We start from the raw sequence: 27182 nt of genomic DNA, 5'->3' as shown, positions 1-27182 counted from the left end.
GAGGAGGAGGAAGAGAAGAGGAAGAAAAGGAGGAAAAGGAAGAAAACACTAAAAAGGACAGGAGCAAGTGACGGGAGAATTCGTGCTGAGGCACTAGAGCCTGCTGTGGCAGTCAGCTCTCCAAATGTGCACTTTTACGGGAACGAAACCTTTTAGTTCGTATTTCTGGGCAAAGAATGAAATCCATTTTGGATTCAACTGCCAAATGCTTTCCCAGTGTGAAATTAGCATTGTCTGTCTTTCTATGTCAGGAGGTCTTGGTCTCTGTAGGTTTTGAGAAATTGTCTGGCTGGCTACTAGTAATGGTACCTCAAGACTTAAAAACTGGGCAGGCAAGTCATGTAGCAAGGTAGGAAGCCTGTGCCCACTGCAGTGAGCAAATCAGCTTCCTGGCTCACTCTCACTCGGGTAGCTCAGCCTCTGTGACTCCACATTGCCCTCTCAAGGAAGGGGTGATGTGACTGGTGCATACGGTTGTGGTAAGTATTCTGTAGCTGTATTGCACATCCCAGGAATTCTATAGATGTTGAAGATAATAGTTTTGGGCTTGCAGGGGGCAAAGGAGCATGTTTGGAAGGTAAATGCCTTCAAAGGCAAGAGGCCAGACTGGCCAGATGGTTAAAGGCACTTGTGGCCAGTCTTGATGACCTGGCTTCAATCTCTGGGATCCACATGGTAGAAAGGTCAGATTGCCACAAGTTATCCTGTGATACACACACACACACACACACACACGCACACACGCACACACGCACACACGCACACACACACACACTATAGATAGATAGATAGATAGATAGATAGATAGATAGATAGATTGATTAAAAAAAATGTTTCAAAGCCAAGAGACAGAAAAGTGTTTTCAGGAAAGAGCTAAACACAAGCAAGCCCAGTGTTTGTCACCATGTAATGCCGTCAGAGAGCAGCCATAATCCTTCCTGTAGGACTTGCCTTACCTCTGAATCCCCAGCTGCCCTGAGACCCCTGGGAGCTGCAGGAGATAATGTCTTCAAACCCAGCCTTCGGAACCCCAGTCTAACAAGGGCAAGGCCAACACTCATACGCCAAACAGTAAAGAGAATCAATTTCTGATAAAATGCCGGGAAGAAGATTGACATGTCTAAAACCTTTCTGGTATCAGCTTAGCTTCCAGCACAAGATTAAACTCTAGGAAAAAAAACCCCTCAGAGAGCTGCAATTTCTGAGCAGAAAGAGGCTGTTTTGGATAAGCAATGTGCCCTTGTACAGAGCATCATCAAAGTCTCCTCTATCCTCCGATCTGAGGCATGAAATTGCCTTTAACGCTTGTCTCCTCCCTCCACATGGGAAAAAGCCGTGTGTGGAATATAGAATGGGATTAGAAAGGGGAATGGTATCATCTGAGAAAGGTTGTGCCTGCAAGTGTCTCAGGAAAGATGTCTTCAGGGTGAAAGCAACTCCACCACAGGGTGGGCAACAGCCACATGAGCCCATTCCTGCTGCCACCGCTGACATAAGGACACCTGCCTCATCTCTGTGCTGTTAGCTCTCTGGTCATCTAGGTCTGGCAAAGGCCAGTGGCTTCAACTTTACTAGGATCCACAGCCTGGACTGGGGCTCTGTATAAGCAATAGAAGTCCTCTGCTGCCTCAGAGGTAGGCAGCATCCATGTCCACACTAAGGTTTCTGTTGCTGTAAGGAAACACTGTGACCAAAAGCAACCTGGGGTGGAGAGGGTTTATTCCCCTTATTCTTCCATATCTCAGTTCATCATCGAAGGCAGCGCAGGAACCCAGAGGAGGCAGGAGCTGGTACAGAGGTCATGGAGGAATGCTGCTTACTACCTTGCTTCCCATGGCATGCCCAGCCTGCTTTTTTATGGTGCCCAGAACCACCAGCCCAAGGAGGTACCACCTATTGTGGGTTAGGCCCTTCTAAATCAATCACCACCACCACCACCACCACCACCACCACCACCACCACCACCACCACCACCACCACCACCACCACCACCACCACCACCAATAAAAACAAATAACTAAAACAAACAAAAAAAGAATAAAACAAACAAAAACCCTAGAGCACAGGCCAGTCTAGTTGAGACATTTTCTCAGTTGAGGTTCCCTCTTCCATAAGGACTCTAGCTTGTGTCAAGTTGATATAAAACTAGCCAGCCCAATCAGGTAGGTCCAAGTGTTCAGACTCTGGACTTCTTTTCCCATGGCAATTCACTCTTCATGAAGACAGTTCTGTCTGTAGTAAGGTGGCTGCTGGTGTGGTCCAGGGGCTGGAGTCAGAGAGTCTGGCTAATAAACACCAAGGAGCCTTAGTTGTTTCATATGTAGGATGGCTATGGAAGCCGCCCCAGCCTCACGGGGAACTAGAGACTTGGAACAGCACTTACCTTGTAGCCCTGTGTAAGTAGTGTTTCCTCCCTTTCCCCTCCTCCTTTCTGACAGTGCCTTCCTTCACTGTCAGCAGTTCTAGCAGAAGGACCAGGAGGTCAGCCAAGTCTAGTGTCCAGACAGAGGCCTACCAGCTGGGTCACAAGAGTCGGGTGAGGAATCCCATATTAACATAGTTAGAAAGGGATAATTTCCCAAAAGAAAATTAGTTTAGCATCACAGAAGGCTGGGGAAAATATAGTGGGCAGGCAAAAGCCAGCCATCGACCACATGGCCATTTTATGACAGAGTGACAGCTGACAGATGGGTGTAGTTGTTGACAGCAGCTTCACACTGAAAGTCCATCTCCACTCACTGAACTCAGCAGTGCTGTTCTCTCTTATATGTGAGAAGTCTAGGCTCAGCGTGCAGTGCGCACGCCTCTGGTACCCTAGCAAGTACAGGACTGAGCCAGTGTGCTGTTGTGTGCCATCCGAGAAAGGTGCCCGCACGAAGCCCCTTGAGCACATTGCCGTTCTCCCAAAGCTCAGTTCTCTGTATGAAGAGTAGTGCTCAGCAGGCCTTTTCTCTTACTGGTGGGCAGAGTTTAGAGCGATAAACACCAGGCCCAGCCCAACTTTGGCCACATGCCACCACTTTTCCTGGTCCTTATTGTAGGCTTATAGTTACAAAAAGGACCCTGGCCTGTGTCCATGGACTGGACAGGTAAGTAAGAGGACAAGGTGGCAATGGCCAGATGACATAAGACTCAATTGTTATTCACCTGATAGATAGGTGGCAGTCAGCTTCCCCAACTAAAGGAATAGTTACGCACATGGGTTCTGATCAGAGACCATCGAAATGGTTGCGGATCTCCCTGTCACACATGGTCTCTACAGAAGTTGCTTGCAGGGACCCATGGATATGAGAAAGCACAGGCTGTATTTGGCATTTGTATGCAACCTACTCGTTGTGAATTTATGTTATCTCTAGATGGCTTACAATCTCCAGTGCTGTGTGGATGTCCTGGAAGTAATTGTCATGCTGCATCAGGGGTCACTGTCAGGGAACAGTCTCAGGCTACAGTCATCTGGGAGGAGGAAGCTATGGCTGCTTCTATACACACTATCAACATCTATACTTGGGACAGGCTTTGCCATGGGTCTGAGGCATTGGGGTCTTTGTCATGGCCATGTTCATATCAACAATACACATTCAGTCAGGACTTCATCTGCTTCCCCTGAGAAATCTAACATTTTTCAGACAGCATCCTCAGGCCACTCAGGTTGGCTGATGGAAAGAGTTGTCATGGCAGAGCAATCTAGATCTAGGTCTGGGTCACATTGCCAAGGTTTGCATCCAGGCCATGCTACTTCATAGCTACAGTCTTTGGGAGTTATAGGCTCACTGCACCTAGCTTATCTGAAGAATGGAGCTGCCAACTACCTCCTTGTGGAGTTGTAGAAATAATCAAGGGAGTAATATGTGTAGAGTCCCCAGAAGAGGATCTGCAAGTGCTGTGTGTTTTCAGTTTCGTTCTTCTGATCCCTCATTGGGCGCTCTCTGCTCCATGCTGTATTGTCTGGTATCAGTGGGGCTGCGGCAGGAGAAGTGGCACTCAACATCTGTCAACACTGCCACAATGGGACCTGCGCCATCTACAGTTTTTAGTCTTTTTCTGATTCTTGAACCACTGAATACTAATTGTAGAGGAACTAGAATTTATATAAAGCTATAACAATTACTCCATTTTTACTACTGTGGTGGTTTGTATATGCTTGGCCCAGGGAGTGGCACTATTAGGAGGTGTGGCCTTGTTGGAGTAGGTGTGTCACTGTGGGTGTAGGTTTAAGACCCTCACTGTAGCTGCCTGGAAGTCAGTATTCTGTTAGCAGCCTCCAGATGAAGATGTAGAACTCTCAATTCCTCCTGCACCGTGCCTGCCTGGACGCTGCCATGCTCCTGCCTTGATAATTGAACCTTTGAACCTTGAGGCCAGCCCCAATTAATTGTTGTTTCTTCTAAGAGTTGCCTTGGTTATGGTGTCTGTTCACAGCAGTAAAACCATAACTAAGACAACTACCTAATCAATATTGCTTGAAAAACATTTTTAATTATATTCCTTTACCTGTATGTGTATGTTCTTGCATGTTTATGTCACGGGGCATATGTGGAGGTCCAAGCACAACATTCAGGGGTTGGTTTTCTCCTTCTACATATGAATCCAGGAGGACCAACCCAGTTCCTTAGGCTTGGTAGCAAGCATTTCTGTCCACTGAACCATCTCGTGAACCCCTAGAGTTCACAAAATAACGAATACTTAAGAATTTTTTTGGATCATCTCATCTCTTAATTAGGTCCAATTAAAAAATGTCTTGCATTATGCATCTAACTTTAAAAATAGTTTTGTATTTCATGTTGTTATATATTTGGATATTTTGTCTGCATGTATATATATCATGTGTATGCCTGGTGTCCTTGGAGGCCAGGCAAGGACATAGGATTCCTTGGAACTGGAGTTGAAGATGGTTGTGAGCAGCCATGTGTGTGCTGGGCCTTAACTGCTGAGCCGTCTCTCCAGCTCCACCTTAACTGTTCCACTGACTACAGTATAACTGTGTATAACGAAGTGGACGGTCTTAAGTGCATGCTCCTTATGAACTTATGTGTGAATGTGCCCATATTCACACTGCCTATGTCAAAGAGAGAGGATCCCAGGAGACTTCGTGAGCCTTCCAGAGTAACCATGACCTGGAGTCAGAGCAACACAAGTTTGTCTGGTTTGAACTTCATGTAGGATGAGTCACAGTGTATGTAATTTTTATGTCTAGGCCTTCTTCTAAATGTATCTATAAAGTTTGCTGGTTTGTGTATGCTTTGTGTACCAGAAGTTCATTCTTTGTTATTGTGGAATAGACCATCTGTTTTTCTTAGAAAATTTACATTGCAAAATAATTAGAACAAAATGTCATTACTAAAAAGGTTTTCTTTGTGTATTACCTATGCCTCATGGGGCTGAGGAGGTGCCACACTGGGTGAGAGTGCTTGCTGAACCTGAGTTTGAATCTCCAGCACCCATATGAAGTGGCCACTTATGCTTATATTCCAAGCATTGTGGGGAGACACAAGCAGATCCTGAAGGCTGTTTGGATAGCTAGCCTTGCTGAACTGCTGACTTCAGGTTCAGTGAGAGACTTTGCCTCAAGGGAATAAGAAGGGGATTTAAGACACTTGTCATCCTCCTCTGGCCTGTATACACATGTGTGCACATGTACCTCCTACAACATACCACATAGTCCTCATTTCATTCTTTCCCACTATTAGCAGTTTGATCCACTGGATGTTTGTTCTTTCTTTCTTTCTTTCCTTCTTTCTTTCTTTTTTTCTTTTCTCCTCCCTCCCTCCCTCCTCCTCCCTCCCTCCTCCCTCCCTCCCTCCCTCCCTCCCTCCCCTCCCTCTCTCTCTCTCTCTCTCTCTCTCTCTCTCTTTCTTTCTAGAAGTAGAATTTCTCTCATTATGTACCTCAAACCTCCCTTAGCCTTCCAAGTGCTGGGATTCTAGGTGTGTGTCAACACATCTGGCTCAGATACTTGCCTTTCTAGAACTCTCTGTTTAAACACTTCTTTATTGTTCAATCAAAAGTGCATTTGACCACAAACAACAGAAAATCCCATTAAGAATGCCCTAAACCAGCCACAAGCAACCTCTATTTAAAAAGAACCAGAGAGTAAATAATCACTTGACTGCTTATGTGCATGTATAGTCTGAGTTGCTCTTCTTCATCGTCTTCACCGTTGTCCTTGTCTTTGAACTCACTATGTAAACCAGGCTAGCCTCAAACTTACAGAGATCTACTGCCTTTGCCAAGTGCTTTAAAGGCATGTGCTATGGCACCCATCAGTTTCTCATTTCTGTCATTAAATGTAAAAGCAACCTTAGTGAGTGTTCCTCTGTTCCATTACAACTTTATTTATAAATGTATGTGGCTGGCCAGTTTTGATCTGATTGGAATTTACAGACCCTTGGCCTAAATGATAAGATGAATTTGGTTATTGTAAAACTGCCAGTAGTCTTATGAGAAAAACTTAATTTTTACTTTTTAAAATTTTTTTTAAAAGCTCATCTAACTGAAACCTTGCCAGCAGTGAGCCCTGCACCTTCCCGGGCCGTATTCCTGTGTTGTGGGCAGTGCCTCCATGCAGTCTTGTAGAGCAGTGACTGTTCGCTCTCACTGTGTCCAGTCTTTCCTTAGTCTTCATCTCTGTTTCAGTGGTTACATCTTTCTCTGTTGGATTTCAAATTAACTCTTTCCTTTATAGGCACTGCTTGATAGATGCAATATCTATCTCCCTTTACCCTTCTGATCATAATAAATATAGTTATTGGGTTTTTGTTTTGTTTGATTGGTTGTTTGGTTGGTTTGGTTTGGTTTGATTTGGCATTGGGGCTTTTTGTTTGGTTTTGGCTTTTTTTGAGAAAGAGTCTCTACTCAGATCCTCTGTCTTGGCCTTAACCACCAGAAAAGTAAACAGAACAGTTATGAGCCATGAGGTATGGCTGATATGTGTTATGAGGGCTCTGTTTACTTCACTGTGTGTCTGATTATTTTTCATGATGATCAGACTGGGACGTGTTGTTCCTGTTGTGGGTTTTCCTAGTGTGGGATTGTGACCGTGTCCCTTGACTGCCTGTCTTCCTCTGGACCCTGATTGTGTTGTTTTTGTCTTTTAATGTAATTTACCACTAGTGACTGTGGGCATTGGACCACATTTGCTGAAGTAGTGTGACACTGATCCATTAGTTAGTCTTCTGTACCGTAAGTCCACCGTCATAGTTCCTGAACACCGTGCAGGTGGAAGGACCACCTTCTCCTGCTTCTCGTGTTTCCATTTAGTTTCTGATTCCACTTTGGTGCCTTATCTCCCTGAATGTACTACCTCTGGGTCTGAAGCAGCACACAACACCTTCCCCCGTGCCCCGCTCCTTCCTAGCTTCTGTTTCTGGGTTTCTTTTTGCTAACCCAGTTCTGTCTGCCATCCAGTTCTCAGGATTTCTTAACATTTGAAGTCTGCCATCAGTACCCTCATTTGCCCAAACTGTCACAGGTTTAAGTGGTGTCGCTTGTTTGGATGTGGGTGAGGAGAGACTACTGTGCAGAGTTGCTCTCCTCTGCCTGAGCTGATCCAGCCTGATCAGTTCTCACGGTGACTTCTCATAGCATGATGTCCATCTTCCTCTGCCTCAGAAACCATGGAAAAGCCCAACTATGGAGTTAGTGTAGACTGTCGGGACTGTGTGCTCTCTAGTGATGACTGGTTTAGATGTTCTTTTGCTCCAGCCTACTTGGCAAAGTCTCTTCACTTCGTTATGCCTCACCTCCTCCCCTGTCCAAGGAGGACAAAATAGTAACAGGCACTTTATAAGCTAATGAAAGTACCCCTTGAAATAGTAGTGGGTGCCAAGTGCTCAACTTGGGGCTTGGTGCACAGGAAATACTAAAACACTTTAGTACGTATCTTCCTCTCTTGTTCTGAGCAAACATCCCTCTGGTTTCCTTCGTCCTCCCTTTCTTTGTTGACAGGGTGTCTGTCACCTTGCCTCCCAAGTGCTCGGGTTATAGGTATGCACCACCATATCTAGCTTAGGGCCAGTGTTCCTAGTATACTTATTGTTTGTGTCGTGCCAATAGTTTTTGGAGTTCTAGCACATCGCTGGCGTTCTGAATACACGTGTATGCGGGTATGTGTAGATCAGAGGTCAGTGTCGAGTGTCTTCCTCAATTGCTCACCATCAGAGTCTCTCACTGAACCTGCAACTCCTTATTAGGCTAGGCTATGTAAACAGTGAGCTGCAAGGACTGCCTGTTCCAGCACTGGGGTTCCAGCCCTGCATAGCCATGCCTGCCTTTTACATTTGTGCTAGGGATCAGAACTCAGGTCTCTATGCTTGCACAGCATAACCATCTCCCCAGCCCATACTGTTGACTTTACACTCCATCTTCATTCCTGTGAACTTTCCTTCAGTTGTGTTTCCTCTCCCACTGCCTCCCTTGTCTGGGACCTTTCCCTTCCCAATGCAGTCTATCAAACCTTCCATGGCCCATCTCTGCCCTGTCAAAATTGTCCTGAACTTAGATTCCGTCATCCATTTTTTTTATTTGTCTCCCATCTAGATGTCATCCTCAGACTTTATAAACAGCCTCTAACAGCCATTGATAAAATTATGGCCTGAGATGGGACCAAGGACAAAGTCCCATGGCATGCCACCCTTCCCAGGAAGAGTAATTTAGATGGCAGGGTAAGATGATGAATCTGTTCAGTTCCTGTAATAGGATGTCCTTGAGGCTTGATTATGATAATATTAGCAGCCACAGGGTGGGTGTTATTTACCATAGCCAGGCACTGAGGTAAGTGTTTTCCATGTAATGCTATTATTTCTTACAGTACCTCTGCAAAGTCTTGCATTACTCAGGACTTGAATTTTTTTTTTTTAAAGTCTATCTGGAGGCAGCAGAAGGGGTCTGTGTACTGCAATGCAAGGCTCTGAAGAGGGGGTGCTTTTCAGAATCCAAGAGTAGGGAGGGTCATGAGCAGATGTCTGTAAGCTCCCGGGATGTCCTCTTTCTGCAGCTTCTATTTTGATAGTTCGTTCTTACTTCAACAGTCTTCATGCTTGGTGCAGGCCGGTTCTCTGGCTTCCTTTCTTTATTTCTCATTTTTTTCTTTTCTTTGACTCTTCAGAAGAGGTCTTGCCATGTAGACTTCACTGGTCCAGACAGGCCTAAATTTGTCTAATCCTCCCGCCTCATCATTCCAAGTGCTGTGATTATAGGAAGGAGCCACCATGACTAATTTAGCCTTCCTGCTTTCTTAGTTCATCTGGCAGAAAATCCAATGACTTCTAAATTTGTTTACCCCCTTAGGAGAGTAGTCAGGCCTCTATCCCAGCAGCACCTAGGCAGGAAGATCTGGGCTAAATAGTGATGAGTGAGGGAAGTGGGGGAGGGAGGGAAGGATGGATGGAAGAAGAGAGGATAAAAGAGAATATCATATTCTTCCTAGACCTTCTAACCCAAGCTTCCTAGGATTATTGGCTCCTGGGCCACCCACAGCCAGCAGCATGGTCACAGGTCTTGAACAGCTTCCAGGAATCTTAGACTGTGACTTGTGACAAACAAAACAGGGTTGAGTCCACAGTCCAGCTGCTTGTTTTTATTTGACAAATGAAAGGTCCTCAGGCTAGATGTGGTGTCAGGGAGGGCTGGCCAGTGTCCGAGGTCTGTGATGTCAGTCTGTCATTTGTGCTCAGTGGGAGCCATGGTTGACTCTTGTCTAGAGAGCTTGCTTGGCACTTTTTCCTTGCAGAAGTCTCAGAGCTTCGAGTTTCACGGAGACCATGGAGTCAGCGAGGCTAGGCTCTACCTCAACCTCTTCCTCCCCCTCTTGGCTGCTGGCTCAGTGCTTCACCTTCTGCAGCTGGAAAACAGGGAGGATAGCAATGGCTGCTCTACAGTTGGGATGATCTGGTGACCTTGTGCACACAAAACCCTTGGCAAATCCTTCACCCAGCACAGAGCCCTAGGCTTTCCTAACCGTGCAATGGTGGAGAAAGGCTCGGGGTCCAGGGAAGAAAGACTTCAGTCTGTAAGACAGGGGCTTCGGGAAGAATCGCACTGAAGCAGCATTAGTTGGCAGAAAGGGGGATAAGAGGAACAGAATCAGTGTCAACTGCAAGCAAGATCACAGGGGCCACAAGCAGTCCCCTGTGAGAAGAGAACACATAGCACACAGGGTGGACGGCTTGATGGTGACGACTCTGTGATCATTCATCTGTTTATTCCTTCACCTTTAGTATGTGCCATCGTGGTTAGAGACAGACTCTGAGCAATAAATGAAATACGAAGAACATCAGAAAAACAACTAGGCTGAGGTTGAGGCAGCACTGAGTGTGAGAGTTGTTAGGTCAGGACTTGAGGAAGTTCCTGTTGAGCTTAGAGGAAGTGATAAGCCACTGGGATCTCTGGGAAACAAAAGATCTGTAGAGGGAGCAGCATGGGCTAGAGCAGGGGATCCAGGTGAGCCACCGTGGAGCCCCAGCAGAGAAGCTGATGGCTGTTTGGGGGCAGCAGTGGAGGGTACTGGGAAGGGGCTGGTAGCTGTTATGTTGGATAGGGTGAATGGGAAAGAATGGGATGAAAGGAAGGTCTGGCCAGTCAGATAAAGGTGTGAGAAGTTTCAGGGGAGTGCTAGGAAGGTGGCCCACAGCAGACTGCGGGCATCTCCATCATCTCACTGCAGAGGGAGCAACAGTGATACTCTGGAGGCTATCTAGAACTGAAGAGCCACGATCCTATTCACTTATTATTTGATTGTCTGTTTTGGAGGAGAGAAGGTGATTTGACTTGTTATTTAAATAACACTCAAAACTAGCTTGCTTATAGATAAAAAGTTACTGTTAACCAGGCTGAAATGCTAATTATTTTTCCATTTTCCCTTAACCTCTCTTGGAGTAACAGTTGCCACTGAAACCTGGCATGCGTTCTTCTGTACCTTTCTTCATGTGTGTGCTTGGCTGAATGGCCCACAAAATACGTGTAGCATTTGTGGTGGTTTTGGCTTAGTTTATAGCATTGTCTATCTTGAGTAGCTATTGGCTCATGTTTTTTTAACCTGTTGTAAAGGTTCAAATATATGCTGATTTAAAAAAAAAACACAAATAATTTTCATCTAAAGCAAAACAAAACTGGGCATGGTGACATACCTATAACTTGAGAAGCTAAGTAGAAGTTCAAGGCTAGCCTCGGCTACATAGAGAGTTCTAGGCCATCCTGGGCCACAGAGTGAAAATGTGTCTCAAAAAGTCAATCAATCAATCAATCAATCAATCGAACAAAGAGGACTAATGGGGACAGATGAATTGCAGAGGGTTTAGCTATCCCCACTGGAGGACATTGGGATATTTGAACCAGCTTTCTGTACCTTTTCCTAGGACCCCTATGAGTCCCTTTCAGATGGGTTCTAGGGACTAGAAAGGCCCAGTCCCAGGTGACCATGAATATACAGTGTTCTGTCTTTCCTATTTCATTGGATTCTATCTCTTTTCTCAGAGTGCCTGTGTGATCTGGCAGGGGTACAGTGCAGCAGTGGACTCGCTCAGATCTGGTTGAGAGCAGGCTCTTATGAAAAAGTCTTGTTCCTAGGGGCCCAGAGCCCATAAAGGGGTGGGCTACTCTCACCCTTAAGAATACGTTCCTTGGTTGGATAAACACTACCTTGGGGGCCAGAAAGACTCTTGAGCCCTTCCTTTCATTTTGAAAACAGAGCAGTCTGCAAGCCTGACTTTTTTCCTGCCAGCTTCTGCCATTCCTAGACTACTTCTACAGCTTGAAGGCACCCCTTTGACAGCATGCCAGGAGCAACATTGTAAAAGCGCTATTTTGATTAGAGGAGGCCAACTACCCTGTCACTGGCTCCCTTCTTCCCCGCTGATGTTCCATATCCTGCCTTCTGCTACCGATACCATTCTATGCTTGCCACTGTAACAACAACACTTTCAAGGATTGGTGCACAGCCTCAGGCTGTGATTGTCACTAGCCAAGCTGCCTGATCTGAAGGTGTGATGGCAGTCCCTCTCTGGGAAGCAGACCCAATCCTACCCCAGCTGCTTTCCCTGAGATAGTCTGCCCAGCTGCTTCCTGCATGGAAAGTAAAGTTACTTTGAAAAAATGTAAGACTGGGAAGATGACTTAGTGGGAAAAGTGCAAATGTGAGAACCAGAGTTTGAATCCCAAGCACCCAAAGAACAGTCAGGCATGGTGTGCTTCTATATAAGCCCAATGCTGAGGGTACAGAGCTAAGAGGATCCCCAGGACTTGCTTACCAGTCAGTCTAGCTGAAATGGGGAGTCCATCTTCAGTGAGAGACCATGCTTCAAAAAACGAAGGTAGTGACTGCTGCACATGGTCCTGTGTACGTCTGACACCCACCACCTGTGAGGCAGAGGCAGATGGGTCTCTGAGTTCAAGTCCAGTCTGGTCTATACAGAGAGCTCCAGGCCAGCTAAGGCTGCATTGTGGTACCCTGTTTCAAGACAAAACAAAATCCTAAGGTGGAGGATGATTCACCTCTGGAGATGACTGCCATTTTTGGACTCTCTCCCAGTTACTTCCTTCCCTCCTGTAACACCAGCTCCAGGGGACTGAATGCCTCTGACTTCTTCGGGTCCCTCCATTCACATATGCATACCTACACAGGGATGCATACATGTAGCTAATATAAACAACAAGCCCACCAGCCATCCTCCTCTGTGTGCGTGTCCAGCTTCTTCTAGTTAGTTTGCCACCATCCTTAACCAGGCTCACAACATGGAGTCCTGACTTCTTAGCCTGGCCCCTCAGATATCAAATCCAGGAACTGGCAGCTTTGTGATACACACCCACATGACAACCATATTTCACATTAAAGATCGGAGACCATGGTCTAAAGAAATTAATTGCATTTTGAGGACTTGGGAGTGGACAGTTTGAATCTGGGTCATTGTGGGAAATCCTGGCTAAATCAGGATTATCCATGAAATGCTCTGGAGGGCAGCCTTTGATGTAAGTCTCAGATCTGCTGTTGCAGCCCAAGGTCAAGGAGTAATCATGAATTACCCTAGACCCCCAAATTTGATAATATTCCCTCCTACTCCTGTTCCCAGGCCTTGGTCAGAAAAATTCCTTCCACCCACTCCAGGCCTCTAACACCTATCTGAGCACAGCATAGCCCAACACCCTCAGTGCTTCCTGACACCCCTATCCTCTACTCAAGCAAACACCTCATGGCTTCCTGTTTGGTTGGTTTTAAGGGCAGTTGTCCTTGCTGTGTCCTTGTAGTTCTTGTGGTCTGCCATTCTTGGTCCTGTGCCATGCTCTGCATCTTTGTCCCCACGGTGGCAGGCCCTTGGAAGCCCTGGTTTTTCTCTTCTTGCTGCTCTTGCTCACCTGTGGTCTTGATCTGAGCATCTGCTTTTTAAAGAGCCTCCTCTCTGCACATGCTGACTATCCTGCTCAGATACAGCTCACACCAGCAGGAAGCTCCTCGGATCCCCATAATAGTCACATTTCCTTTCCAAGTCACATGTGGTATCAGTATGCATTGATGCATGCAACGGTGTGTGTATGTGGAGAGTAGCTTGTTTAAAAACCTATCTTCCCTGACAGACAACCAGCTCCATAAAGGAAGGGCCATATCCTGGCAAGGGACAGGAAGGTTGGGGGAGGGGGTATGGGGGGAAGAGGGTAAGGAATGACCTGCCACATCTATATTCTTAGATAGGTATTATGAAAGCTGGTGCTGTCCGGCTTTTTTGGAGTATTTTTTGTGCTTCTGGGGCTCAAGCCCAGGACTCCCAAATGGCAAGCTGAATTTCTTGACTAGCCCTTCTTGGTGTTTTGAGATAAGGTCTTGCTATATTGCTCAGGCTGGACTAAAGCTCAGGCTCCAGAGTATCTGGGATTTATGTGTCCATATACTAGAGAACAGAACGTTGAACGCAGGTGTCCACTGAAGAGCTGGGATCTAGGTGCCAGTGTACTGGTGAACATATGAGCATGAATTCAGTTTGGGTCCCTAGATCCTGGTGCTTTCCCCTAGATGTGAGAGAGGTGTTGGCACCTGGCATTGGGTGTACCAGGTACCAGCCATGCCTCCATGTCACTGTGTCTGGTCAGACAGCACCAAGATGGACTCCAGGTCCCTTCACACTATGCTTTCTTTCACATGCACTGTTCTGCCCATATGGCTGTCCACCCCACTGTCCTCACCCAGTGAGCTCCTTTTGGCCTCAGTGTTGTGGGAAGCCCACCCAGCCACCATAGGCAATGCCATGCTCTGCACCCTACTTAGTACTGCATGGCACAGACACCTCTTTTCTGTTGCCTACCACATGGCATGAGACCAGTCGTTCTTTTTCCACCTCTTAGTTTTCTGGAGATGGGGATTTCCATCTTCCTTCCTTTCCTCCTCCTTCCTTCCTTTCCACACTCTGTCACCTCCTTGTATGTGCTAGGGACCAGCAGCCCTGCGAGACAGACTGAGGAGCCCGTGAGTACTCTCCGCCTTTGGGGCTGAGCACCCTTTCTGTAGGTGAGACCATAGGCACATGAGCAGATGTTTACAGTGAGAATCACCAGCCTCAGAGGAGGGGTGGGGTAGGAGACTGGGGTCAGAGGGAACAGCCTAGAAGAACTACTTGGTCAAGTAAGCTCACACTCCCTGCAGAAGGCATTCAAGGTGGGGGAGGCAGCCAGGGTAGCCGTCTGGAGAATAGACTTCCCTGAAAACAAGCCACATATGACTCATGGGGTGTAGTAGGAAGACAGAGATGAGGCCCATGGAGACTACTGACAGCACATTGCTGACATTTATCTCTGTTTCTATCATGTAGCTTGATGCCTGGCTATAGGAAAAGCACTGGGAACAGTGGTAGGATTAATCGGAATGTGCCCCCCCCCATTTCTCCCTGCTTTTGAGGTCTGGTGGTGGCTCCAGGATAGCACCAGCTCAAGCAGCCATGCCTGCTGAGTGAGGAGTGATCAGAACTGTCTTTGAATAGAGTCCTTTACCTGGGAAAGGGTTGGGGTGTAAAGTAGGCAGGTGGAGCCTAAGATTGGAGGCTACAGAGGGACACTGCCACCTTGGTCATTTTTTTCTCTCTCTCAGGTCCAAGGACCATTCCAGCAGGACTACAAAGCTCCAGCAGGTGAACTGTAAAAGCCATTCTCACAATATTGTAGGGCAGGGTGCAAACATAGTATTCCTTCCTTGTCAGTCAAAGGCTGTGTACAGTGCGTGCCTGAGTCCCCTCCCTCCAGCTTCTTGACCACCTCAGCATAAAGCCATGGGCTTCCTTATGAGCTGCCTTGGGACCTGAGTCTGACTTTGTCTAATCTGGCCACCTGCTGCCTCCCACCACCTAGTCCACATACCTTCAAGATCAACTCTATGACTTATAGATGATCTCATTAAAGAGGTCTTCATTTTCAAGAAATATTTTAAGTTTTTTCTTTTATTGTATATTTTCATTATTTACATGTCAAATGTTATTCCCTCTCCCAGTTTCCCCTCTGGAAACCCCCTATCCCATCCCCTCCTTCCTGCATTCTATGAGGGTGCTCCCTGACCCAGCCCCACTCCTCCTGCCTCCCCCCTCTGTCATTCCACTACACTGGGGCATCAAGCCTTAACAGGACCAAGGGCCTCTCCTCCCATTGATGCCAGACAAGGCCATCCTCTGCTACATATGCGACTGGAGCCATCAGTTGCTCTATGTGTCCTCTTTTGTTGGTGGTTTAGTCTCTGGGAGCTCTGGGGTGTCTGGTTGGTTGATATTGTTGTTCTTCCTATAGGGTTGCAAATTCCTTTAGCTCCTTCAGTCCTTTCTCTAACTCCCCCATTAGGGACCCAGTTCTCAGACCAGTGGTTGGCTTCGAGCATTCTCCTCTGTATTTGTCAGGCTCTGGCTGAGCCTCTCAGGTGACAGCTATATCAGGCTCCCATCAGCATGCAGTTCTTGGTATCTGCAATAGTGTCTGGATTTGGTGACAAATATAGGATGGATCCCTGGGGGGGGCAGTCTCTGAATGGCCTTTCCTTCAGTCTCTTCTCCACATTTTGTCTCCGTATTTCTTCTTGTGAGTGTTTTGTTCCCTCTTCTAAGAAGGACTGAAGTCTCCACACTTTGGTCTTCCTTCTTCTTGAGCTTCATGTGGCCTGTAAATTATATCTTGGGTATTCCGAGCTTTGGGCTAATATCCACTTATCAGTGAGTACATACCATGTGTGTTTTTCTTTGATTGGGTTACCTCACTCAGGATGATATTTTCTAGTTCCATCCATTAGCCTAAGAATTTCATGAAGTCTTTGTTTTTAATAGCTGAGTAGTACTCCATTGTGTAGATGTACCACATTTTCTGTATCCATTCCTCTGTTGAAGGACATCTGGGTTCTTTCCAGCTTCTGGCTATTATAAATAAGGCAGCTATGAACTTAGTGAAGCATGTGTCTTTGTTGTATGTTGAAACATCTTTTGGGTATGTGTCCAGGAGTGGTATAGCGGGGTCCTCAGGTAGTGCAATGTCCAATTTTCTGAGGAACCTCAAGACTGATTTCCAGAGTGGTTGTACCAGTCTGCAATCCCACCAACAGTGGAGGAGTGTTCCTCTTTCTCCACATCCTGGCCAGCATCTGCTGTCACCTGAGTTTTTGATCTTAGCCATTCTGACTGGTGTGCAGTGGAATCTCAGTGTTGTTTTGATTTGCATTTCCCTGATGACTAAGGATGTTGAACATTTCTTTAGATGCTTCTCGGTCATTCGATATTCCTCAGCTGAGAATTCTTTGTTTAGCTCTGTACCCCATTTTTTAATAGGGTTATTTGATTCTCTGGAGTCTAAATTTCTTGGATTCTTTGTATATATTGGATATTAGCCCTCTATCAGATGTAGGATTGGTAAAGTTCTTTTCCCAATCTGTTGGTTGCCGTTTGGTCCTATTGACAGTGTCCTTTGCCTTACAGAAGCTTTGCAGTTTTATGAGGTGCCAATTAATATATGTCTATGCGAGGGGGTTGTCCGCACAAGTGCAATGCCCTTCGAGACCAGAAGAGGGCATTGGATTCCCCAGTGGTTCTGAGCTGCCTAATATGGGTGCTGAGAGCTGAACTTGAGTACTCTGGAAGACAGAATAGCATCTTAACTACTGAGCCGTCTTTCTAGCTTCCACAAAGGCCTTCTTGAGCCACTGGCAGAAACAGTGCCTGCCAGTGCTCCTGCTCACTGGCTCCCACCCCCCACCCTCGCCCCTGAACTGTGAGCTCCAGCTACTGCTGTTCCATCCCAATACCTTAGATGCACACCAGACCAAAGTAGGTTCTTGAGGAATAGTGAAGGATGCATGGATTTGTTAATGGGAGCTACCCCTCCCTGCCTGGGGTGTGGGGTGTGTGAGGTATGAATGAGGGAGTCCTGCCTAGAGGGTCCTCAGGCACAGTTCCTGTTTAAGCAGGTCTGTATTTACACCTGTGGTTGCCTGCTGTTTATGGGGTGCTTATATTTTCCACTTACAGCTCTTGTAGAAGCTTCCTTTTAAAGTAAACTCACTGAAGGTTTTTAAGTCCTCTGTCTTCACCAGACTAGAAGGTAATTTATAATCCATGGAACAATTTTACAAGAGAATTTTTCTGAGAATAAAAAGAAATAAATGTGATTTTTTTCTATCAGATGTGGGTTGAAAAGGATTCCTCAGATGGCTACAGGGAGGGTCCCCCTTCCCCCCATAAAATACAGTATTCTGAGGCATAGAGTCCAGGGGGAAAGCCTAGATTTCAGATCTGCATGGGGACTATAAACCCTGAAGCCACATATGAAATCTCCAGATCTGTTTATCAGGTAGTTGTGGTGCATAGCCAGGAGGGAATGGTAGCCTGAAATAGTCAAACACTACCCCAGGGTCTCCCTTTATTTAGTTGCCTTGGGGAGGAAAAAAACATTTGCTTTTTGTTGTTTTGTTTCACCTCTAGGGGGCAGCCTCAGCTGCTGCTTTAGGTCTTCATTGTTCTGCTTCTGTTTGCAGTATAGGCAAATTGGGTATCGAGGATTTTTGAGGGAAAGAGTCCATCAGATGGGTTAGCAAATGTGGTTGAAACAAGCTTAGAGTTTTGACATTCAGCTAATATGAACGGAGGAGTCAGCACTCAACACTAGAACATCACAGAATCTCCAGGGACACAGAGACATTGGATCTGCGTGGGTTGTGAAGAAGAGTTTTACTCTAAGGTACATGTAGTCACCCTTCTTGTGGGCATATGAGCATTAAGAACATGGGATCATAAGCTGCAGGGTATATCTTAATACTGTGTACTTGCCTAGCATGTGTGAGGCCCTAGGCTTGGTTACTAGCATCATCAAAAACGTGAGGACTTTGGAAAACCATTAGCTCTTCTGCCATACTGTCTAGAACTCTAGATAAGTTAATATTTACACAGTCCAAACTGTCTTGAATAAAGACAGGAGTGTAGCTGGGCACGGTGACACATGCCTGGAATGCCAGCTATCGGGCAGAGGTAAAAGGATGGCAAGTTCAAAGCCAGTCTGAGTCTCAGAGCAAGTTCCAGGTCATTCTTGGCTATAAAGCAAGATCCCACCCCACAAAAAAAAAAAGGGAGGGAGGGAGGGAAAGAAGAAGAGAAGGGCACCATGTACTGTCTTTTATTAATAAAAATAAAAATAAAAGCTACCCAAACGATAGAGCAGAAACTCCACCAATGAGGCTAGGAGACAGGATACTCAAAGTGTTCTGTAAATTAGGTCTGGCACCGCTCTGGCTTCAGGGGTCCACTGTGTTGTTGTTTGAGCCTGGAGCTGGTGGATTAGAGGTTATGTGAGAGGAGTGGGGCTTTGAAAATCCTCTAATAACCAAGGCCTGGCCACATCCTCTGAGGCATTTCTGGTCCCCTGTGCTGCTGCACTTGTACATTTTATAATGATTGTGTGTCTCTTCAAAGAGACATGTGTGTGTGTGCCATGATGCGCTCAGACCCTTTGCAGAATGTATTGGTTCTCGATCACCAAGAGGCAGATGCCACTCGAGAGACATAGACCAAGGCCACCCAGGTAGCCCACTTCTTCCAGCCCCTGGAATGTTTCATTCAATACCATAATGTATTGATGGTCACTTTAATATTTCAGAATGGTTATGTAAATTGCTATGGAGTTGGTGGTGTTTGGGAATAGGCACAGCATGGATTTTCTTGTCTCTTAAGTAGGGCAATAACAACTACCTCAAGAACTGCTACAAACATCAAAAAAGAAGGCTGGGTGTACTAACTCCTCCCCAGAGTCGGGATGCTACAAGGATCTCTCCTGGTGCCGAGGTCTCTCCTGTACTTTCCTGCATGCAGGGAGGTGCCAGACTCAGTCCAAGAGACACAGGAACCTCATTAGGCAGTTCAGGAATCCAGTGAGTTCTACCAGTTTTTAAAGTGTCTTCTAATTTCACAATGTCACTCTTTGTTGTTATTGCTCACTGGCTGGGCAGCTGGGTTAGCTAGCATGAAGTCCAGTGACACTCAGAGGTTTGAGGGGCTGGAGATGTGGCTTAATGGCAGAGCATACCTAGTACAGGGTCTTGCTTGTTTAAATGTAGTTCACAGGCATCAGCTGGGAACTGGTTAGGGATGCCCATGGGGCCTACCCTTCCTCCTGAGACAGAATCTCACAGTCCCAGGGTGACGTGTGTACACACCAGCAGAAAGTTGCAAGAAGTAAGGCTTGCTGGGTAAAAGGGAAAGTGTGGCTGACAAGGGAAGAGGTCAGCAGATGGCCACAACCTTGGGTTTGTAGGACATGGGTGGAGAAAGGGGGATTAAGCCATTAGCACTGGTCTGAGAATAGCTGTCAGTATTCCCCATCCCAAAGGCCCCATTGCCTGGCAACTGGAGGGAGAAGGGAAGATCGAGAGGGAACCAAACAGATGTTTAACATCCGTAGCTGAAGCTAGAGGAGGAAAGTTGGTTAGAGAAGGCCCAGGCAGAGAGCTCTGCAGGAAGGGGTCCTAGGGCTGTGGATGCCAAGGAAGAGGCTGGGAGGATAGAGGAAACTGAGTACCCCTGGCCAGGCCTGCAGGAAGCATGGAGAAAGAAGCAAATGCACAGGTGCTCCTTTGCTCACCCAGGGTTACACCCCAGCAAGCCTGCTATACGCTGGAGATACTTTAAATTGAAAAGGTACAGAGGATCCAAGCATGCCGTGCATGCCTTTATGGATATGAGTACTCTATTTGCACGACAAAGTATTGGATCCCATTACAGATGGTTGTGAGCCTTGTGGTTGCTGGGAATTGAACTCAGGACCTCTGGACAAAGCAGCCAGTGCTTTTAACCACTGAGCCATCTCTCCAGCTTGGTGCATGCCTTTAGTCCCAGCACTCCATAGTCTGAGGCAGGAAAATTGCTGCAAGTCAAGGTCAGGATGAATCCAGGGACTGAAGAGAGTGTTGGGAATCTGTCCCCATCACTTGGCTTTGCTATCTTTGCCACTGTTATTCTAAGGCTTTTCCAAACCTGAGCCCCGAAAGGGAAGAACAGCTCCTTCCCCAGAGTATCAGCAAAGTTCCAAGGCTGACCTGCCTTGTTCTTCCCCAAACTGTGTCTCCCTGTGGCTAGGCAAGGTGTATGGTGCTTGTGCTTCCACGCCAAGGCTCTGTGGCAGTGTGTGTGTGTGTGTGTGTGTGTGTGTGTGTGTGTGTGTGTGTGTGTGTGTGTGTGTGTGTGATCATTGGGGATTGCTCTTGCAATGAAAACTGGAGGTCCCTTTTCATCAGCCAGGTTGGGGTGATCTGGTGGTGATGACTGAGATGGCTGAGTAGTTCAGAAAAATCTCAGATGCCAAGGTTTGTTTGTTTATTAATTTTGGTTGGGTGGTTAGTTTTTGGCTATTTGTTTTTTGAGACAGCATCTCACTATGTAGCTGTGGATATTCTGGAAGATGCCAACTCTTATCAGAGCCCTGGACTTCATAAGGCATGAGGAGACAGTAAGGAGGCTGGGGAACCAACCTTCTTTCATAGATTGGTAAAGCTGTGTAAGCTTGAGACCCGCTGGGCTTCCACACAATCCCTGGAGCTCTGGGTCGCCAGAGTGATATACCAAGGGGAATCGGGCCTTCGTCAAGGTTGGCCTCCCAGCTCAGCTGGCTCCTGCAGGCTGTGTACAGCGCCTTGCTTCAGTGAAGGTGTTCCTGCATTTTGTTCTCACCAAACTCTGTTTCTTCTTTTCAGGGTTACAGTAAGGACATGGTGACAGACTTTGATGAGAAACATGATGAGTATTTAATATTGCTTCAGCAGAGAAACCGGTAAGACCAAGCTGCCTGACGGCAACCCTTGTTATTAATCAAATAAAAATTTATTTTGATTTATTAATAGCACACAGGAATGGGGTCCCCCTCCATGCAGAGGCTAAGGTTATTACCAGTACTTGTAGCTCCACACCTCCCCCAACCCCCACCCTACCCAGTGCTTTACTTACACTTTTGATTGATCCATAGCAAACTGTTGGCTGTGCAGGAACCACCTCTTGTCTCATGATAGAGGGATAGGGTCAGGGGCACTGCAGACCCTTGTGCATCACCTGTGTGTGGTGGCCTCTTGGGTGTCAACCTGCCCTGGAAAGCTAAGTCTGTGGAAGTGTGAAGCCAGTTTACCTGTGACCAAAGGTGCTCTGGTATCATTTAAAGTTGAGGGGGTGGGGTTGGTATTTGGCTCCCGTTGCAAAAGCTTAAAGCACTCAGTATGTAGTGGTCAAGGTCATAGCAACCTGGCAGGATCTGAAGGCCTCTGTTCTTCTTCAAGGCCAAGCAAGTTTATTTCCAGCTCTCTGTGGTTCATATTCAGACCTGAACCTTCCTATGAGCTAGATGTGCCAACTCAGAGCCTAGGAGTCACTCAGTGTTAAGGAGCTGGAGCAAGGGGTCACCTGGAACTTCCCTTTCTGTACTGCTTGGCACTGCCATGGGGTTTATAGAGACATGGGGAGAGGAGGGGCAGAGAGCCTCCATACTGGGAGAGAAATTGGGATCTAGATTGATATTTTGTAATATTGGTAATGAATTCAAGTCAAACCACAAGCCAAACAGAATTCTTCAGACAAATCCGCCTGGGTTGGGAAGACCCAGCAAAGGCAGGAATTAGAATCTTTGTGTTATGGGAATATTCCTGTCTTGCAGGTAAGTGGTCTGAAAAGTGTCACCTCAAATCCCATTTAGTTCTTATCTGGCTGTCTGGATACCTTTTGGTTTGGGGAGCCATTGTGATGGTCTTGGGAGTGTAACACATTATTTTGTAACAGCTCCACCAATTGTAGAATTTCATCAAGACCCCTGACTCTAGGCTGAGGATGTGGCTTAGTGGATAGAATCCTTGTAAGGAACCGTGTAAGGAACCATGTAAGGAGTCTTGGGTTCAGTCTCTAGCACTGTATAAAACCTGGGTGTGGTGCACATGCCTGTAATTTTGGCATTTGCGAGATATAGGTAGAGTGATCTGAAGCTCAAAGTTATCCTTGGCTAAATAGTGAGTTCAAGGCCAGTCTGGGCTACATGAGACCTTGTCATTCATATGCGCGTGCACACACACACACACACACACACACACATGTATGTATATATGTATATATGTATAGTATATATGTATATATGTATATGTATATATAATTTGTGTCTATGACAACAGGCTCACACCCTCATTTCCAGATATACCCAGTCAGTAGGTAGTGTCCAGCCACTTAGCAGAACTTTCCCATCCTCCCAGGGGCAGGTAGCTCAAGTGAGAACAGCAGATAGCTCATGCTGATTAGACCCCCATGGGTATTTATCCTGGCATTTATGGCAGGGGGTTGGATGTTTTTATTCAGGCTCTGGCAGGCTGGATGCTGCCACTGAACACCTGGGTGATGGTTTAATCATCCTGGGTGCTCATCTGGGGAAAGAGTGTCATAGCTCCTCATGAGCAGATTGTTTCTCATTAATTGGGGATCAATAAGTGCTATCCCAGAGCTGCCAGCTGACAGCAGAGATGGGAATTTCACAGACAAGATTGCAGTATTGAGACAATTAAAAATGTATCACAATTGAGTTGCTGTAAAATGGGGTGGGAGTGGGTATCCCTGGATGCAGGAAATAAGAAGCTGGAAAGGGAGCCTACCAGGAACTTGTGAAGAAGGGGATGCCCTAAGCAGCGGTCAGATCAGCCTCAGGATGCCTTTTACAAAGTGCCAGCCACAGCCTAGGTGCCATTGCTCACCGGCTTGTCTTTAGGCCACCGAGACAGGCAGGTGGAGTGATGGCACCCATCAGACAGACAAAGAAGCAGGCCCCATTGTAGCAAGTAGGAAGTGGTGGAACTGGATTATACTTTATTTACATTTTTTTTTGACATTTTCATTGTGATCAAAAGGAGAGAAAGCTGCCAGGGCTGCCAGTGGCCCAAATATACTAGGACTTGGTGGGACAAAGGTGTGGATTACTTGGAGACCTAATTGTGTGCCTGGCATGATGGTAGAGGCTGAGGACTGACTGCATTGGCTCTCGGGAAGAAAGTGATCCCAGGATGCTTAGCTGGCATTGAGCAACTGGGAAGGGGGCATTGCTAGCAGAGATCTGCCCAGGATGTGTCTGCCTAGGATGCTGGTTGGCACGAGTGAGCCTTGCATTCATTTGTTATTTCTGAGTGCTTTCCATGTGCCCACATCACCTAGGAAAGGAACTAGTGCACGAAAAAGGACACAGACTGTGCTTCTCATTTTGTTTTGGCATTTAAAATTATTTATAGAAGGCATGTACATCATCATGTGTGTGTGGAAATCAGAACTGGCAGGATCCAGTTTTTCCTTTCACCCTGTGACTATGAGGAATTGAACTTAGATCTTCAATTTGGCAGCCAGCACCTGTAGTAGTTGAGTCATCTCACCAGCCCCATAGTTATTAGTTAGCAGCTAACTAGTTTGGTTGTAAAGCTAAAATCCCATGGTTAAGTGGGCTTACTAACTAGGAAACAACTGGCTTATGGAGTGAAGAACTCAATTGTGGGGACTGGGGGTTTATGCCCACCTAGGCCCTAGGCTCTATCACCACCATGGCTCTCTGACTTCAGGCATACCTAGTGCCAACGTTTCCCCTCTGTTTTCCCATGTAAGAATCATTCTCAGTCGTGGCCCTCACTGATCCAGTAGCTGCCTCTCTTCTTTCTTTTTCTTGAATCTCCCCACCTGGGATAGCAGGTCATGGTCTACAAACATGGCCCCTGAGTTTCCCTCAGCGACCTTTCTCAAAGACCAAATAACACAATTACCAGACTCTTGGATCTGGTGAAAATTTCCCCTCCACTCTCCACACTGCAGCCCCCTCTGCTGCCAGCAGATTAGACATGAGCCTAATCTTCCCAGTCAGTCAGTCCTCATCACTCAGCCCTTTGATCATGCTGCTCAGTCTTGCTCAAGTCTGCCCCGGTGTGATTACATCTCCACTGAGGTAAGTGGCCAGGATCACTAAGAGGGTGCTAGGACCAAACAAGGCTGCCACATCTCTTGAACCTCCCCCTTGGCCCTCCCTAGCTCTCCTGACAGCACATGATGACTCTCTGCTTCTGCTACAAGCAAGGTGGCTTCATGCTCACCCTACCCCACCAGGGAGCTTATCCAGGAAGAGGCTTGGGCTATAACATCTCACCTGTCCCCTTCCTCTGCCCAGCAGCTCTCCCACCTTCCAAACACAGCTTCTGAGAGTTCCTTCAGGAGCAGTACCTCTCTCCTCACTCCACGTTGCTTGGGTGGGAGTGACTCTAAACCAGGCCCAAAGGAGCCCTCTGCAGGAGGGGCTGTACTGGAAGCATTAGGAATGAAATGTTCTCTTCCTCATGTGGATGGCAGGGCAGCAGTGGGCAGGCTTGACTCTGGACAAGCAGGGACCCTACACCCTGGACAGCTCTATACAGCATAGCCATCCATTTTAAGAAAGCTGCTTTCAGTGGTGCCACCTGAATGTCACTGCACTCAGCTGCAGCAGGGCTTTTTTTTTTACCCATTCTTTTCACAGTCTGAGTAATTATCTCCTAATTTATCAGTTTCAAACATCTATATTCTCATAAATCATCCTCCTTAAGTAGAGGCCCACATGCAGTGCCAGCCCCAGATCCTGGGCCAAGGGACAGGGTTTTAACAGTGATATTGGATCCCAGGGCAGTCTCCAGGAGGAAAGTCAAGGTGTGTCCTTCACCTGGCCGGTCTGTTCGCGGCCAGCGGCTGACTCTTCTGAGACCTCTATGTATAGAGCTCTTGCACTCCCTGTTCCCAGGACTGTGCTGATGGCTGTTTGTAGATCAGCACTTAGTGACTTGTGTTTTCCTTCTGTTCTACGTTGTTGCCCAACAATCAGGCACATTTCAGGCTTCCAAGGCTGGCAAGAGATAAGCAGTCTGTAATCAGTGTTCCTGCCATCTTTGTTGAAAAGATGGATGTGTCAGCTGCAGAAGAAACGGCTGAAAAGTAAACAAAGAAGGCGTCCATAAGCCACCATCTTCTCCCATGACTGACGTCATTTTTATATTTATCACCTTCCACTCAAGGCCCACAAACCCAAGGTTTTTTTTTTCCAGTTTTATACTTAGCACACACGTTCTCTGTTTTGACTTGATTTGATTTGTTTGTTTGTTTGTTTGTTTGTTTGTCAAGACAGGGTTTCTCCATGTAATCTTGACTGGCCTTGAACTGATAGAGGTCTGCCTGCCTCTGCCTCTGCCTCTGCCTCTGCCTCTGCCTCTGCCTCTGCCTCTGCCTCTGCCTCTGCCTCTGCCTCTGCCTCTGCCTCCTGCCTGCCTCTGCCTCTGCCTCCTGCCTCTGCCTCTGCCTCTGCCTCTGCCTCTGCCTCTGCCTCTGCCTCTGCCTCTGCCTCCCAAGTGCTGGGAATAACGGAGTACACCACCACTGCTTGGCCCATTTGATTAATTTTTAAAGTTAGTGTACCTCATTAATTTCATCATGGCATCTGTATATAGATAGCTACCCCTCTCTTCTATTTACTGTTTGGGGTGTATAAGTGTATGTGTATGTTTGTCTGTGTATGCACACATGTGTGTACATATGGAAGTCAGAGATCAACCTCAGGTGTCATTCCCCAGTGGCTGTTGATCTGAGGCTTGCCTTGTCAGTCAGGCTAGGGCCCTGGGATGACAGTTTTGTGCCACCTGCCTTTTTTTAGATCTGAGTTTTGTAGTTCATGCCTTCACGCTTTTTGGAGAACATATCAGTGAGTAATGCCCACCCCCACCTAGTAAGGAGACCACAGTGTGTCCTGGGGTCTTTCCTGTGACTGCTTCAGCACAGTGTCCTGGCCTCTACTCCCTGGCATCAGGCTCTGACATGTGTTCAGAATTTGTTGATCTCAATACTAACCCTTTTCATGTCCAGAGTTAGTGCTTGAGAAGTGCTGGAGTGTGCTTCCTGGGAGAAGATCAAGTCTGCAGCATTGTCTGTTTTCCCAGTCCTCCTGAGGAGGAGCTGTGAGTTGTCAGCAGTGTCTGACCCTGCCGGTGGCCAGACGTCTCACAAGCTCCAGGAGTGACATGTCTTCAGTGATGACTCTGGAGTTAAAGGACCCCAGGTTTGCATCTCACCCCTGCCACAGAGCAGGTGGGTGACCTTGGGCAGGTTCCTTACCCTTTTGGTGTCTCACCTTCCTTGTTTATGGAGAGGGGTGCTAAAGTAATCACGAAGAGCAATGTCTTCCTCAGTTGGAACTTACTCTCGTGTTCTATGTTTGTGTTTGGCAGCTCACAGAAACCTGTGTATCAGCATTCCCGTGCGCTCGAAGTCACTCACAGATGAGCGAGGCTCGCAGAATATCTCGACTTGCATTGTTTGCAAAGACAAAGTCAGGGAGCTTTTGGTCTTCTCATTATCTCTCCTATATAGCTATTGAGGGACACTATATATCTTGGTTTGCAGTTCTGCGCTTTCCTTGATCATTTTTCCGTTTCAGCTAGCCAGATGTGTGTGTGTGTGTGTGTGTGTGTGTGTGTGTGTGTGTGTGTGTGTGTGTGTGTGTGTACATGAATGTGGAGTCCATTTGGTTCCATGGTACATTTACTTTGTTTTTGAGACTTTAGAGTCTCTTACTTGCCTGGAACACAGTGACTGGCTGGAGTGGCTGGTCATTGAGCCACAGCATATGCTTGTCTCTTCCTCCTCAGCCTGGCCTTATTTGTCGTTTTGACTTTTGAGACCAGGTCT

At 46.8% G+C, this 27182-nt stretch overlaps 1 protein-coding gene across 4 annotated transcripts in view; it reads left to right on the top strand.

Annotated features, from left to right (window-relative positions):
* Positions 1-27182, top strand: part of Kiaa0556 (KIAA0556 ortholog) — a 162742-nt gene that overhangs the window by 26460 nt on the left and 109100 nt on the right. For all 4 annotated transcript variants that reach the window (XM_032892688.1, XM_032892689.1, XM_032892687.1 and 1 more), the window contains one exon: positions 21179-21255. In XM_032892688.1, the coding sequence (XP_032748579.1) occupies positions 21179-21255 (77 nt within the window). The remainder of the gene's footprint in view (positions 1-21178; positions 21256-27182) is intronic.

Source organism: Rattus rattus, chromosome 2 (assembly GCF_011064425.1).
Source record: "Rattus rattus isolate New Zealand chromosome 2, Rrattus_CSIRO_v1, whole genome shotgun sequence".
Classification (NCBI taxonomy): Eukaryota; Metazoa; Chordata; class Mammalia; order Rodentia; family Muridae; genus Rattus; species Rattus rattus.
Note: the sequence above shows the minus strand (reverse complement) of the source record. Positions and strands in the feature narration are given on the sequence as shown.